At 46.3% G+C, this 16,208-nt stretch overlaps 1 protein-coding gene across 9 annotated transcripts in view; it reads left to right on the forward strand.

Moving 5' to 3' along the window:
- Positions 1-6,174, forward strand: part of osbpl8 (oxysterol binding protein-like 8) — a 70,228-nt gene extending 64,054 nt beyond the window's left edge. For 8 of the 9 annotated variants that reach the window (XM_023836780.2, XM_023836779.2, XM_023836787.2 and 5 more), the window contains 6 exons: positions 377-513; positions 1,027-1,212; positions 2,776-2,929; positions 3,608-3,713; positions 3,887-3,992; positions 4,431-6,174. In XM_023836780.2, the coding sequence (XP_023692548.1) occupies positions 377-513; positions 1,027-1,212; positions 2,776-2,929; positions 3,608-3,713; positions 3,887-3,992; positions 4,431-4,566 (825 nt within the window). In that variant the 3' untranslated portion in view covers positions 4,567-6,174. The remainder of the gene's footprint in view (positions 1-376; positions 514-1,026; positions 1,213-2,775; positions 2,930-3,607; positions 3,714-3,886; positions 3,993-4,430) is intronic. The other variant, XM_023836783.2, reaches the window with a different exon arrangement.
- The last annotated feature ends 10,034 nt before the right edge of the window (positions 6,175-16,208 follow it).

Genomic DNA, 16,208 nt, shown 5'->3' on the forward strand with positions numbered 1-16,208 from the left:
TTCATCTGGAGGCAAACACAGTGATGATGATGATGATGATGATGATGATGATGTTATCAAAGGTAATGCCTTTTTAAGAAGAATATATGCTAAAATTATATAAATTGAGACATACATTCACAAATTATGTATTTACAGTGCTGTAGTATGGGGCCTTTAAATGAGGTTCTTCCAGCAAACCAGTTTCCCTATGGCAACTCAAACCCTCCAAGCCAACCACACTCCTAAGCCCTGAAGGTCCTCCTTACTAGGGTCTGCCCCTTTATACACCCCTGCCCGTCTGGTCATTTGTCTGCTCTGAGTTATTCTTGTACTGTTCCTCTCTTGAGGGTGCAAAGGGCCTATCATATCTTTGTGTATCCCTCCCCCTTTCCAGGACAGTGAGGTGTTCATCAGTGACAAGAAGACAGGTCTGGTGGACAACTTCTGGAACCCGACGCCGGAGCTGAGGCAGAGCCGGCTGACCCGGTGCACGGTGCCCCTCGAGGAGCAGGGGGGCTTTGAGTCTGAGAAGTAGGTCCTGGGCCCAACTGGTCCATTTGTCATCAAGACAGCGGTGGCAACTAGCATGAGATCGAAATGTATTGGTGTCAGTCAGAACATCATCAGGCTTCTTTTTTGATGTTCACTGCAGTCTTAGTTATTTATGTTTGTAGTAATGATGGACAAAATGATACTTCATGAACCATTTGCTTTATTTTTTGACTCCACTAGATGGTGCTCTTTGTTCAAACAAAGGCACAGAGCATGCACCAAAGCATACCAAGAGCACCATCTAGTGGGGTCAAAAAATACAGCAAATGGTCCATGAAACGTCATTTTGTCCATCACTAGTATGTATTTTCCGGATGGCTGGATATCTCATCGTGTGAGTCTGGACCTAGTTCCCAGCTTGGCTATTACACAGTGTTGTCCTGGGAACACTTTCTTGGACCAAAATCAGGTCAGACTTGAAAGACCATGATTCCTCTGTCCCCACCACCCCCCACCCTCAACACCCTGTCCCCACCAATTCGATGTCCCCAGGCTGTGGCAGCACGTGACCAGGGCCATCGTCAACAAGGACCAGACGGAAGCCACCAAGGAAAAATTCCTGCTGGAAGAGGCCCAGAGGAAGTCGGCTCGCGAGCGCAAGGCCAAGTGTGAGGCCTGGAGCCCAGTGCTCTTTGAGCAGGACCCCATCACGGGGGAGTGGCACTATCGCTATGCCGAGTGAGTACGAGGCCAGGCGCAACACGGCGCCCCCTACTGGCCTACATGTTCCACAGCCCCTGACAGCCCAGCTCTCCATTTACTCAGTCATTCATTCTGACTCCCATTTAGCTCCTGACAGTATAAGTTTATTTATAGCTTTTAAAATGAATGAAGAAATTAGTTAATGAAATATTAATTTAAACTTAATGATATCATGCTCTAATATTTTTATTCAAATGATGTAACCCTGCATAGGACAAGCGGGTATAGAAAATAGATGGATGGATAAATGGCTCAGTGGGTGGCGCTGTTGCCTCATGCTTCCTGGGCTGAGGGGTTGAATCCCACCCCAGCTCTCAGTGTGGAGTTTGTCTGTTTCCTCTTGGTACTCTGCTTTTTTCCCTCAATCCAAAGACATGAAGTTAGGCTTAGCGGTGTCTCATAGATGGACCGGTGCACCAACAAGGGTGTTCCCCAACATTGCGCCCTCTGCTGGCCGCATGCATGTACGTAAGGGGTTGAAGGTCACTTGGGCTTTTTGGTGTGGTGTGAGTGTTCGTAGACAATGTTGGACCACTGTTCGGAGCTTCCTTCCCACGTCATACTGGTGCCTGGAATTTGAAAAAACAGATGCCCAGTCAGTTTAACTGGTTAATATGTCTTGAGATTCTGTACTCAAACGTAGCAATATGTACTTTTTGGTACTATTTTATCCATCCACTCACTCATTCAATCATTCATTCATTCGTTTTTTTGTTCATTCCCTGATGGCAGTACTGTTATTTTGAAAAGTAATTTATATGGGTTGCCATGCTGAATTAGGTAAATGTTATGGTTAAATGACTCTATAAAACAGTGAAAAATGACCCAGTGAAATAATGATATACAACAGTGTAGGAGAGAGTTTGAGACTGGGGGTGGGACACAACTTATTAATTTAAATACAAAGGTCTATTTGCTGGGGGAATGAATGAAGCCAAATGAAATATGATGATGCAAGGTGCCTTGGGCCGACTCTGTTATGAGAGGTGCTACATAAAAATAAAATGAATTGTACTGAACTGAAATACTGGGGAGTAAATGTCCCCCTCATCCTATATCCCTGGTGATAAATGACCCTTTGAAATTTGAATTGAATTGAATTGACTTGAATTCACAATGAAATTCAATATGTAACTCCTCCGTATAAAATGAAAAAACGTCTGATAAAAACAGTAAAAATATGAAGACATGAATATAATGTACACAAACCTATAGTCCAAATGGTTCATAAATCATTCAATGTTACGCTTGTATTGCAGAACTTTGCACAGTACAGTGAGGTAATTATGAGTACAAACAGTTCTACCGGGGACATTTCATGGACCGACTGAGGGCGTTTACAGCCCTTGGGATGAAACTGTCTCTGAGCCTCGAGGACCGTGTGTGAGAGGCTCCGTAGCGTTTTCCAGATGGGAGAGTGATAAATGATAATAGTAGTAAATGACCCTATGAAACAGTGAGTAATGACCCCACTTATAATGTGAGCTGGTCAGGGTGCGCCCCACCCACTAACGAGAGCTCACCCCCCTCCGCCTGCAGCACACGGCCATGGGACCCCCTGAATGATCTCATTCAGTTTGAGAAAGACGGCTGCATCCAGACCAAGGTCTGCCACCGCACTCCTATGGTACGTTCTGCCAGCGTAATTAGTCTCAGTAACCAGGGCTCCAGGAGAGACCATTACAAATGCCAGGTACGTCGGCCCTTCGCCGCCCCGAGTTCATCCTGCTTTGGTCACTGTGCTGCCTTCGTCCCACCTTGCTGCTCACTGGCGCCATCTCCTGGCTGCTTCATGTGGCCTCTGTGATTTTCATATTTTGTTTTTCCCTTCTCCATTTGCCGACTCTATGAATCTTATGTTTTACTCCATTAAGAGATGCAGCTTTTCTTGTCTGGTGTTTCACTTCAAACTAAGCATCTCAAACACAGCTGTTAGGAGGGCAGTATATCTGCAGTCCATAGATCTAATTACTCACTTAGTACTATGTTTTAAAGTGACTTTTTGAGTAGCTCCACATACCACCTATACCACCTTTTTTTTTAAGGACAACCTTCAGATAGTAGCATATATTAAGTGATGGTTATTTAATGTGCTAATTGGACCAGTTAGTTATTAGATTTTTTGGAATGACAGCTGGCATACACATGGCCCATCAGGATTTGTCAGACTACTCATTTATGTCGGGTTATCTTTTTATAACCTGTGGCTTGAGTTTTTGAGATGCACAACAGCGCCCTCTGGCTGCCACCTGGTGATGCTCACACGCTTCGCAGCCTTGCCTCCATTAGCGTCAGCATTTGTCAGCGTGCTGTCATGTCGCCGACATCCTGCACCCTCCCCCCATTGACCTGGCACCTTCCCCCAACACAGGTCACCGTGCCCAAGCGGAAACACAAACAGAGTGACCAGACAAAGAGCCCCGAGAGCGGAGCCTCCTCACCGGAGCCCGACCGCCATGACTCTTCCGGGAGCGAGAGTAAGGCCACAGCGCTGATTTTGATTGGTTACACACAGCCCCAGCTCTAATCCCCACCAATGAGGAGCATCATCGCATTAAAACAATGTATAGACTTTTCTCATAGCAACGTGCCAAAATTTGCCGTGTGTAGGTAGCTGACATGCCACTGGGGGCGCCCTCCTCCGTTTCAGGGCATAAGAACAAGCAGGGGGGTCGGTTGAGGAGAAAAGCCACAGACCTGAGTGAACTTCAGCGTGCCATCGACTCCATAAAGCAGACACAAGAGGACATTAATCGGTAATCAGTCACTGAATGATGAACTTTACTCGATTCCTACTTTATTCCTACATTATTCAGTTCATCTTCAGTCTTTAGCCTCTTTGGGAAATATATTACATGTATTGTATGTGTGCAGTCAGTTTTTTAAAAATATTTTAAATTCATGCCATTGCTTAAGAGCATGTACGGTATGTTTCCTTTGGGATCAGCTGAGATTTTTAAAGCATGTTGTTATGGAAACATTGTGTAGCAGAAAAACAGCTATAGCCTGTTCTTTTGCCGACTGATCATTAAAGGTTGCATTTCAGTGATTCCTCCGCTGTTGTACGCCGAGCCTTGCTTTAGTTGAATAGCCATATATGACAAAGTATGGGGTCTAAGTTCCTTGCAGTTAAAGTGATGGCAATAAACGATAAATTTGTTGAATAGTGATCATATTCCTGTATTATCTCCCAGGAGCATCACAACACTCCGTAGCCGAGCCGTCAGTGACCAAGTGCCACCAGAGGGCAGCCTCTTGCACCATCGCGACTACGTCATTATCATCTTCCTCGTCCTCGTCCAGGTTATTGTCAACTTTCTCTTCAAGTGATGGCAGCAGCACCTGGAGGAGAGCCATGCTACACGGCAACTTCCTCCGCCGTCATTCAAGACCGGGAGCCCAAACTGCACACTCGCTACTGACGCGCATTCTACCATATTGCCACCAGGGGGCAGCAAAGCTCACCTGACACGCTTGCAGACACTTCAATTGTTCTAGTATCTGAACATTTTGTGTATTTTAAACGTCTAAATGGCAGTGAGTCCATGTGGCATAGAATCTGTTTGAAGCCTCCACATATGATAGGTTGTTAAAAAAAAAAGGACATATGTTGGTCTCGGAACAGATTTCTCCCACCGTTTCAGGATGTTAAAGCCTTTGAATTGCTGAAGAAAGGGTGGTTCATTTTCTCGTCGTTAAGTTATTTCCTCTGCCTTTTTAAAGATATTTTTTATGTTCCATTTTTGGGCTTTTCATTATGTTTCTATAGTACACGGTGCTCTGTGAGCAGACCAGTACGTGCGGAAGGGATTCGGGGGCTGTTCATGGGGGGTGTTGGTGAGCAGTGTACCTTTTTAAAGAAACATTAGGGCATAACTTAATTGCGAATCAGAATTTAAATAACAGATTAGTCATACCTCATTTCCAGTTCTCATAGAAAGCTTGGATGCTAACATCGTGCATTGGGAGATCTTAAAGTGGAAAAATAAGCTTTCTTTTGAGTTTTGGTCCCCCTGGAGAATACTGATAGCTGACTGAGTAGGAGAATAAAGGAGATTAAATTTTCATGTAGCATCTAATGTAGGTAGTTAGGAGACCTCGCTGTTTCCCTTGGTTAGAATATTTGATGTGAAAACGTAATACAGTACATAGATTAGAAGCAGCACATTTGAAGAGAAATTGTAAGTAGTGAGTAGAGCGTCCTAGTGGTAGCATGTTAGCACGTCCATACCCATAAGCAGGCCTATCTGTGTCTCCCGGTCACTAGCCTCTGTGTCACTGCTCATCTCTCCTTTGTCTGCTTACCACAGGAAGCAGGAATGGACTATGGCAAAGGAATCGACTTCATAGTGCCTTCCAGGGTGGGTTTTTAGGAGGGACGGCCACTCGGATCGCGATGTTGTATTTATGTGCCACCACTAGCGGGCCGTCGCCTGTGTGTCCCCAGCGTGCGACCCCTAACCTCTCTCCCGACCGGTTTCAGCCTGTTCGTTCTTTCTGTTCACGCTCGGTCTCTGAGCAGGGTACCAGGAGAGCAGAGCCATTTTTATTAAATTGTTTTTTGTTTTTCACGTTTGTCGTGAAAGCACTCTTTATTTCCCCGACGCAGCGGCCCAGGGTCTCAAGGCTCGGTGAAACTTGTCTGGACGTGACACAGCAATTCATAACGCCGTCCCTCTCTCTTGGCTCTCTCACCGTACTTTTAATATTTTTAATATTTATATTTGTATGATTTAAGAGGGCCCCGTATGTCTCGACGTGTCAAATAAATTGGAGAAATTGCATAATCTCAGCATCGTTGCCCATTTTCTTGTTTATCTGTGGGATAAAGTAGGACAGTGGGCTTTGTAGATGTTTTGTGTGCCTGTCCTCTTGTGCTGCTTAAACACTGCGCCGGGGCTGTAGAACCACTTTCAATTAAAATTTCCAGAAACCCCCTTCTGCTGTATGATTGTTTTTTTGTTTTTGACTGGGGTTCAGCACAAATAAAAGCTGGCCAAATACAACACAGCAAAGTCACTGACCTTCTCCACTGAGATGCATTGTCTGCGCGGACCAAGAAATCTGCAGGCGGGGGGGGGGGTTAGCACACTTTAGGAGCATCATTAAGAATGCTGTGACGGACGATCACGAAAAAAGTACAAAAAATGCTATGCATATTGATAAAACTTTATTAGTAAAAGCCTGAATCTTGTCCCTTTTTAAAAGAAAATACTTCATCTCAGTTTTTCTAAAGCATACAGATAACTGTACATGATCTCACATGCCCCCCCCCCCCATTCGGATGTGCTCCGAGGTCCCTGGTTTCCTGGATCACAGTTGCGAAGGTACGCCCCCCCATTTCCCCCCTGGTGCTCCCCTCCTAGCTTTTGGAGGCCTTACACTGTCCTCAGCAAACTCGCCCCAGCGGTAACTTACTGGGCTGATGAGTAAGTTAACATTTTCATTTAAACTGTCACAAGTCTTATCACAAAGATTTCAAACGAATCTCTAAAAACATGTCAGCGGTGGAGAGATTTTGTTGTGGCCAATGGGGGGGGGGGGGGTACTGAGGTGACTATAATTATATATGCATCCATCCAGCCATGCATCTTCCATGGTCGCTTTTCCAGTGCACGGTTGCGGTGAGCCTACAGCCTATCCCAGGAAGCACTGGGCATTTGGCAAGAAGTCCCCGGACTGAAGTCCAAACATCACAGGGCACGCACTCACAATGTGGGCCGTTTAGAGTTACCAGTGCACCCAGCCTCAGGTGTTTTTGGTCTGCTGGAATAAATGTCAAAACGTCAGAATCGGACTCCCGACCCTATAGGTACTCGGCCATATAGCTACCTGCTGAGTGTGTGAAAGAGCTGCAGTGTATCGCAATAACTGTGTTAACGTTACGCAAAAACGTTAAGGTAACGCTATTCTCCCACTTTATGATGTACTGCAGTAACCGCGCCTGCATTCTAACCAAGGCCTGGGCTGGTTTCCTCGCTGGCTTTATCCTTACATAACCTTGCCACAAGCTTACGGTCCCATAGTTGTTATTTATGGCACCAAGTGTGTGAATAAGCTAGCGGGTCAGTACCAATGTGCAAAGGATCCCCCCCAATCAAACAACTGGGTACGCTGCCACTTCCTTTAGTTTATTTTTATTTGCTTTTCCTCTCCTCTTCTCCCTTAAACTCAAGCTTGTCTCCCGGTTATTCAGCTCAGTGGGTATGGGGCCCATGGAGCTGAGCAGTGGGTTTTGATTAGACAGAACTGGAAAAGATCACCTAGACCTCCTAACCTGCAGATTCACGACGGGGTGTTCCGAATTATTTGCAGAAAGAAAACCCTCAATTTTTAATCACTTCATCCCTTCAAAGGTTCAGGTAACTTCCTTCCCTCCTTTCCGACTCCATGTGGTAATCTTTATTCATTGGCAAAACTTTGAAATGGAAACCTTCGTTATGAGATGGGCATGTAGAGTCGGTATAGCTCTCTACTCTGAGCTGTATTGTCATGTGTAAATTGCAGCTTCATAAACTAGAGCCTGTGAATGACCACAGCAATATCAGACCACTTTAAAATATCATTAAAATGGCATCTCTATACTTGAGGATGGGTTCAGGATGGGTACTTTAGATTCATCTCTAGGCATATTATTGGTCCATGAACAGAGGTGGACAAGATTTTGTTTCAACTAGCCAGATAAGCATAAAGAGTCACAGAGTACTCAACTAGTTGGTTGAAAGAGGAAGTGAGAGCTGGCAGCTCCTACACCGAGTGTGGGGTGCGTCTTGTGAAGGAAATGTCCACCTGCTCCTTTGAGGGACTCAAGCTATTTACCCCCCTTCCCCCCCCACACATTCCCACCTCTAAGCCAAGGACACTAACACAGGAAGGAAGTTCTCCTCTGTTCATTTCACCGGAGCGGGGGCCCTGGGCAGTATGCTGGGGCAGATGGGAGGTGACAAGGTGACACCCTCTGCGACAGCTGCGTGCAAGACCGCGTAGAGACATCAGTTCTTTATTACCTCCCAGAATGCGTTGAACGGTGTGTTCGTTGGCTGGTCTTGGGCGCGTGAAGAACTGGCAGCCTGTGCCTCCTGACCCCCCTAGTAGAAATTCAGGGACTGCTAGATGCAGATGTCCACAGGTCGTGCTACCTGGACTATGGTGGCCACAGAGGGCGCTGTTGAGTTTGTGCTCCAATGACACTTCTTTCAGTACCTCTACCAAGGCCTCTAGGCGTCAGACTAGAAGCTGATGGCATTGCATGCATGCCCAGACTGACCCACTATACTGGGGTAACAAGCCGGCAGAAGCTAGTCAGCCAGGGCAGGTTTGACGGGGGTCTCAGTGGGTTTTAAACGCATCCACTCCCCGCTCTGCCTGCTGGTGACATTGATCACACCTCCGCACTCAGCGGGGCCTTCAAAGGCTGAGGAGAGGATGTCCGTGGGGTGGGGGGTGGCCTGACGCCTCTGTAGTCCTATGTACACTCTCACTTTTATATTTTGTTCTGTTTTAAAGCATCTAACACCCCTTACTTTGTTACATTTGTGTTTCTGTTTTATTTGCACAGTGAGCTCTGGGATCTCAGAGAAGTTTAGAATGATTACAAAGATTTTTAGTGAAACGTGAACCTCTCACATCTGTGGGCTGTGATCTTTTTCCCTGCTTGTCATTGGGTTTTTTTTAATCTAATTATTCCATATTCAGGTAAAGTAATGGAGCAATTGGGACCCCAATCGCCGTCATTCCCACCGCCGGTGACAGAATCGGTTCAGTCCCCCTGAAATGGCAGTGCTCTCTGTAAGGTCCCCTCTGTATTCACCTCATTACCAAAACTGGAAATCCGGGTAAATCCTGCACAGAGCCTGATCACATTCCCTCAAACCTTCAGCTGGAATCCCAACTCTCTCAGCAGCTCCTGGGAAAACCTGGACGAAGAGATAAATACTGAGGTCCCACTGAGGTACCTCACCAGATCTTCTGGCATAGTGTAATGTCGCCTCAGGGAATGATGTCGCTCAGATGTTGCCGGCTGTGGGGAATGTAGCACTGTGATTTGAGATATATTGATGACGTTTGACCATGTCAGGGCTGTTACCTGGCGATGGAGGACCAGCTTGCACTATGAGTACCGTTTGACTGACTAGCCGCACATGTGCAGTTTCACTATGCTAACACCAACAGTTCCATGTGGATGGATCCTTTGTCGCTAGTGGCCAGTCAGTACCAGGGTTGGACTTTTTACACTAATTCTATTCAATGTCTATCCTGCGTAGCAAACGGCTACACATATGTGAAACATGCAGCTGCTTTCAGGGGTAGTAGCAGAGAGGTTAAAGGTGTGACATTGGGAACTGCAGGTTGTTGGTTCTAAACCCTTGAGTTCAGAGCTAGTAAATGCTGCATCACTTGGATGTGGTTAATGTGAAATATACCAGTGCTATCAGAAGCAGTAGAAAAGAGGTTAAAGGTATGGGATTTGAACCTACAGGTTGTTGGTTCTAAACACTTGACTTCAGTATCAGTAAACACTGTATAACATGGCTGCGGTTAATGTGAGACATATGGCTGCTACTGGAGGCAATAGCAAAGAGAAGAGATTAAGGGTGTGGGATTTGAACCTGCCAGTTGTTGGTTCTCGGCCTGTGCATCAGTAAACAGGTACCATCTGTGATTGGAAGATGAGAATGAAAGTTTCTGCTGAGCAACTGGAGCTCTGCTCAGGGGCTCAGGTAACAGGGCACCTTCTTATTTTTATGCACTGTCTCAGACGCACACGACACACCGGCCTGCCAAGACTGCACTGACTCAGCAAGGATCGATGGAGGATACGGTGGGAACAGGAAGTGGAGGTGGAGAGAGTGGCAGAGGGTGTGATCAGCTAGAGCTGGCTTGGGTGTCTCAATCCACTGCCAATCGAATAGCCTCTGGGGCCATGCTGCCTCCTACGCAGGCAGGGGGCAAAATCTGAACCCAGTCCTCTCACATATTATCCATAGCATAGTGCAAGCAGAGTGGTGAAGACGGTGTATTCATAACCATAAGGTTGGTGATTCATATCCCAGCAGGGGCTCAGCAGTTATACCCTTGAATGAGACACTTAACCTGAATCACTTTAGTAAATTATCCAACTGTCATTCTGTCTTCTAACCACTGATCCAGTTCAGGGTCACCTGGAAGCGGTCCCAGGCAGCTTAGGACATACGGCTGAGGTACACCCCCGAAAGACACGTACTCACAGGAAAGACAGCACTCAGCCCCCCCCCCAACCCGGGCAATTATTTTCTGCGGAGGGACGAATCTGCACTTCAGTGAGTCAGCAGGAGCCATTTTTAATCATTATTTTCATATCCCGTGAAATTTACAAGAAGACTTGTTCCTATTTTTTGAAGAAGCTCACTTTTGCGTGCTGGTTGGGAAGCTGCCTGGTGTTAGTGATCATTCCTGGAACTGAAACGTAAAACCTTACCCATTTTTTTTTCCATTTCAATGTTTGAGTCCGCTAGTAAAAATAAGCCACGGTCCTCAGCGTGTAGAGAGAGGAGGGGCCGCCATGCTGCCCATATCTGACTGTGCAAAAGTATTTTACATTTATACATTTACAAAAGAGCAGGGCTCTTCCCGGGATGTCAGATTGCAGAAGTCTGACTCCTGATTTGGGCCTCCCCTTGCTGTCCCACGCCCCAGCCCATGAATCATTGATATCCCACCTGATCCATCTCCCAGCGACTCTTCCTGCGGTGTCCTTCCTGCCGATGTCGAGCGGCTGCCCCGAATCACCAGGTCCGTCTGGCGTGTAATGGGAGGCTCTCGTCTTCCTCCTCTACCCCGTGGAACCTCCACGCTGGGGCCAGGAGTCGCTCCCGTCGTCTGCATCCGTCGCTCCATCTTATAACGTGACCGGCCCTTCTGCCCCTGGGGGCTCCGGCATGTCGCCGAACAAAAGATGCTGCATTTTAAGCCTTTGCAACGGTTTCTAAATATAGCGTGTGCAGTACTGTGCACTGCACTCCATAAGCGGATTAATAATGCAGAAGACAGCACAGCTTCACCCTGGTGTGAGGCCAGGCCAGGGCAGAGCGGCATTCTGGGACACCTGGGCCAGGGCAGCGCGGCATTCTGGGATACCTGGGCCAGACTCTACCGGGTTAAATGCAGATGCGCCGGCGTGTTGCTGCTCACTGCATCATGAATGACTTCTTTGTTTCATAGTGTTTCGTAATGAGAAGAATTGGGAAGTGAAATTTGCTTGTTTTTGGACCTGACATTTATCCATCCATCCATCCATCCATCCCACAGATCATCGACCTGTCTGTAACTTTGACAAATGTGTCTATAGCAAGACTCGACTTATTTTGATGGAAATAAATGACTCTGTAGGCTACGTTTTTAAATATCATGTCCCTGGTAAGAATTGCATTTTGACCAAAATGTCCACCAATTGACAGGGAGGTCGATTCATCATCCATCCATCCATCCATCCATCTTCCAATTGCTCATCCTAACTAATCTTGTGCTCTGCATTTGATCACGCATCACTTGGGTGTCCATCTCTGCAGTTCTGTGTGGCTCTGGTCCCACTACTCCTTACACTCGATGACGGAACATGTGTGTATTTTTCAGTTATGAGCGGGAGGGGGAGGGACAGAAGGAGGGTGCCTTTCTCTCCTCACCCCCCCCCCCCCCCCCCCCCCGGTGCTGTCGCCACTCATGGTTGCTAAGGTCCGGGTAGGGGGTGGGCATAAATCCCCCACCCCCTTCAGGCACTTATGAGGGACTCCCATCCTGCGACCGCGATGTTCCATAACAGATCATCAATAAATCATGACCAATCTGCTCCACCAGTGTGTGCAGGCAGATGGCGTCCCGCTATGCCCCACACATAACGACGTCCCGCTATGCCCCACACATAACGACGTCCCGCTATGCCCCACACATAACGACGTCCCGCTATGCCCCACACATAACGACGTCCCGCTATGCCCCACACATAACGACGTCCCGCTATGCCCCACACATAACGACGTCCCGCTATGCCCCACACATAACGACGTCCCGCTATGCCCCACACATAACGACGTCCCGCTATGCCCCACACATAACGACGTCCCGCTATGCCCCACACATAACGACGTCCCGCTATGCCCCACACATAACGACGTCCCGCTATGCCCCACACATAACGACGTCCCGCTATGCACCACACATAACGATCTTACTGCTCAGCCCTTAATCTGCCAGGCTTTCTGCTACATGCTGTCCGCAGCGTCACGTTGATGATGTGTCAACACTGCCGGTAAAGCGCTCATTTGTTTAAGTGTGCCCAGGGAAGTCACTGGTGTCTAAATGTGACCCAAATCGTTTGCTCAATTAAAGAGAGTTACCTGCAATCGTTTCCTATTCTTCTTATAATCTGAGAAATGTGTGTAGCTGTGTTTGTGGACCTTTCTGGACTTCCCAGCCTTACAGTTGCTTCTTCCTACCTGCTTACGCGGCATAACAGAGTAGCGAGGATTCCTAAATCTCCCTTCCCCTCGTCCCCTCCACGGATACCCGTGTTGGCCTCGAATCACCTGGGCTCAGCCGTTGCCACGGTAGCCGCCGTAAGATCCACAGATCCCCCACACCTCGAGGTTTCTTTTGAATTTCTCAGACCCTGGCACTCTGCCACAGACTTTAAAAGGGAAGTAGGGCAGCTGATACCCATAATGCAATGCAAATGTTATGTTTATGGAATGCAAAATGAAACCAGTTTCTGTAATCAAAGCCTGCGAAGAGAAGGGAGGCAGTATTATGAATCAGTACAGGCATATATAGGGATAAATAGAAATACACAGGGATAGATATGAATGAAAGACTCCCTGCAAGTTTTTGTGACCACTGGAAACATGTTTCCTGTCTGTAATGGCAGGAAGCCAGCCTTCCCATAATGCACTGTCAGGGGCTGCAGGTGTTTCACTCAGGTATTCATCTTCAGGTTGTCCGTCTGGCTCTTTTTGATGACATCAGTGCGCAGATGTGACATTAGAGGAGCGAATAGCGATGAGAAGTGCACCGGCAGCGGCCGCGGACCTTGCGCCCCAGGAAAACAGGAATGCCCTTAACACGGAGAAACGGGGCTGGGGGTCACCGGAGAGCGGCGGCCTGCTGACTCAGCGGTGTGTTCATCCCCGTGCGGAATCGCCGGCAAGCGGATAAAGGAAATGCTGCTACCAGGCTCCCTTTCAGATGGGGATTAGGCAGGCATTACCAGCCCCCCACCCCCCTGTCCCCCCTCACGCCCTCCACAGAGTGAGCATTCGCTACCCAGCGGCTGAGCATGACCGCCGCATTCGGCCAAAACCGCACTGTCGTCAATGGATACCCGAGGCCCCCCTGCTCCGCCCCTCCCCTCTCATTTTCCTCATTCCCTCCGGTTTTGGGAACGCTGCCTCTCTGCCAGGTGCCGTCTGTCCGTCACTGACCGTTAGGGTTTCGCCTTTGTGTGAACAACGGCATCATTCATTGTGACTTCAAATCATGAGTGATACTTTATTTTACCGTTTTCACAGGTACAGGGATATAGGTTGTCATCTAACCCATCTTATTCTCCGCTGAGATACACAGACACGGCTAAGATCAAAGCTTGTGGTCAGAGTGAAGGTTAAGCTGTTTATCTGCTGCTCCTGGAGCAGTTCAGGGTTAAAGGCCTTCCTTGAGGGCTTAACAGTAAGCTTTGCAAGCCAAGGGATTTGAATCAACAACCTACCCATCATCCATCCATCATTGTCCTACTCAGGGTCGCTGGGGGTCCAGAACAGTGTTAATTTTGGCAAGAATTTTTTATTTAGTTTTAGTCTTAGTCACTTACTGAAAATTGCAGTTGGATTAAAGTCACATTTTAGTCTAGTTTTGTTTTAGTTAAGATTTAGTCAGTGGGACTCAGGTTTAATTTTAGTCTAATGTTAGTCAATTTTTTTATCATATTTTTCTCAGACAGGTCAATGATACTGAAATGGATTTTGCTGAAGGATATTTCTCCTGGTTGTATAAATTCCCTTGAGTAGTAAGCATACCTCATACGGAAGCATGACCGACGACAAGTGGTCATCTAAGCTGGGAATGTGTTATTGACTTATCACACTTCTTTTATATATAAAAACTAACTCCTATAGTTTATTAGAAAAACAAATTTCCTTTTCAGGTTGTATTTATTTTCTGCATACATCAACAAGACATACTTATACTTTTCCCTGTTTCATTTTTGTTTTTAGGGCATTAAACACCCATCAAATTTAACTGCATGGCCATATAATACTGTAATAATTTTTATTATTAGGGCAGCAAAGCACATATCAAACATCCATTTAACTATGTGCAAAATTTACAATAACCCTTCTTCAAAAATAGAAAGTAGATAATACGGTAAAATGGTTCAAACGACAAAAAAGGGGACATTAGTGTCATTTTAGTTATACTGGAAGCTGGCATTTGCGTAGACATGCACCAAACAGGAAAAACAAATCATCCAATGAGATAGATGCATGGAGACAGAGAGAATTTGAACATTCACTTGCAGCTTTATGCATGTAAATGATTGGTTAAAAAGGATAACAACCAATACTTTGAGATGGCAACTGTGATCTAGGTTGTCTGCCCAAACAGAGCCAGCAATTTAGTCTTGTCTTTACTCGTCAGAGCATAACGATGAGCGAACGAGATTTCGGCATAAGTTTCTCAAACACTATTTCATTTATGTTGTCATTACAATGTTGTCATGAAATAAAACGTCATTAACAAATACTTATCATCAAAATTTTTGTTGACACAATTAACACTGGTCCGAAACCTATCTTGCAGGCTACCTGCACAAGGCAGAAAACAACCCAGGATGGGGTTCCAACCCAACACTGGGTGCACACACACACACTGGTCAGAGAAAACCTGACAATGACACGGGGAGAACATACAATCTCCAACCTCGAGACTCAAACTCTGGTCCCAGAAGTGCTCTAACCTGCAATACCAGTTTGCGAGCGAAGATACATCAAACATAAAGTAGTATCAGTCTGTGGACTTCATATTTCTGTAGGATAACACTATCATGACCAGGATTCAGAGTGACCAGTTAAAATGCACTTATTGATGTCTGGAACAAACCTGTCCAAAAAAAGGGCCCCAGAAACCTGAAGAGAGAGGGCGCTTTTCCACCGCACCAGGTAACGTACTTCTGGTACTTCAAGGTGCTGGTTTTCCACTAGCGTAAAAGGGCACCCCTACATGTACCATCGATCTACAGAGTACAGAGTACTGTGAGAACCAGGAAGGAGAACCAGTACACGGGAACCAGGAAATGCGGTTGAAATACAAAAACAAGACAAACCACAACAAACCTAAAGCAAGATGCTGGGTGCAGGACACACCAGGCTGTAAACACTGACCGAGGTGCTGGCTAATTAAACACTGTGAACCGAGAATCCAGACACTGACGTACAGAGCCGCAAAGACACCAACAAAGCCCAGGTAGGAAACACTAGCAGGTTAAACCTGAAAACTAGACCGCAGACTGAGGGAGCTTTTCCACCATACCAGGTACTGCCGGCCTACTTTTGATACTTCAAGAAATTACCAAAAGTACAGTACTTCAAGTTGTTGGTTTTCCACTGGTGTAAAAACCAGTACCAGCGCTGAATGACATTACAGCATAAGGCAGGGTATTTTGTACTGAATTCGAAAAATAGCTGTAGTATATTATAGGGCTGGATGACCTGCAATATTAATACCAACATTGCATATTATGCACAATCCAATTCTTACATCGCTAGTCAGCTAGATTAAAATCAGGCTTTTTCTTACCTTCAATTCTGTAGTTAAACATTTTTACTGTCATAGGAAAAAAAATGTACCAAGTTTTGCAATTATAATGATTATTCTTTTTATAGAGTGCAGTGAAATACAACACCGGTTGTATTTTGTTTCAGAGGCAGGTTATTTGCAGAACCAAT

This window comes from Paramormyrops kingsleyae, chromosome 1 (assembly GCF_048594095.1).
Source record: "Paramormyrops kingsleyae isolate MSU_618 chromosome 1, PKINGS_0.4, whole genome shotgun sequence".
Classification (NCBI taxonomy): Eukaryota; Metazoa; Chordata; class Actinopteri; order Osteoglossiformes; family Mormyridae; genus Paramormyrops; species Paramormyrops kingsleyae.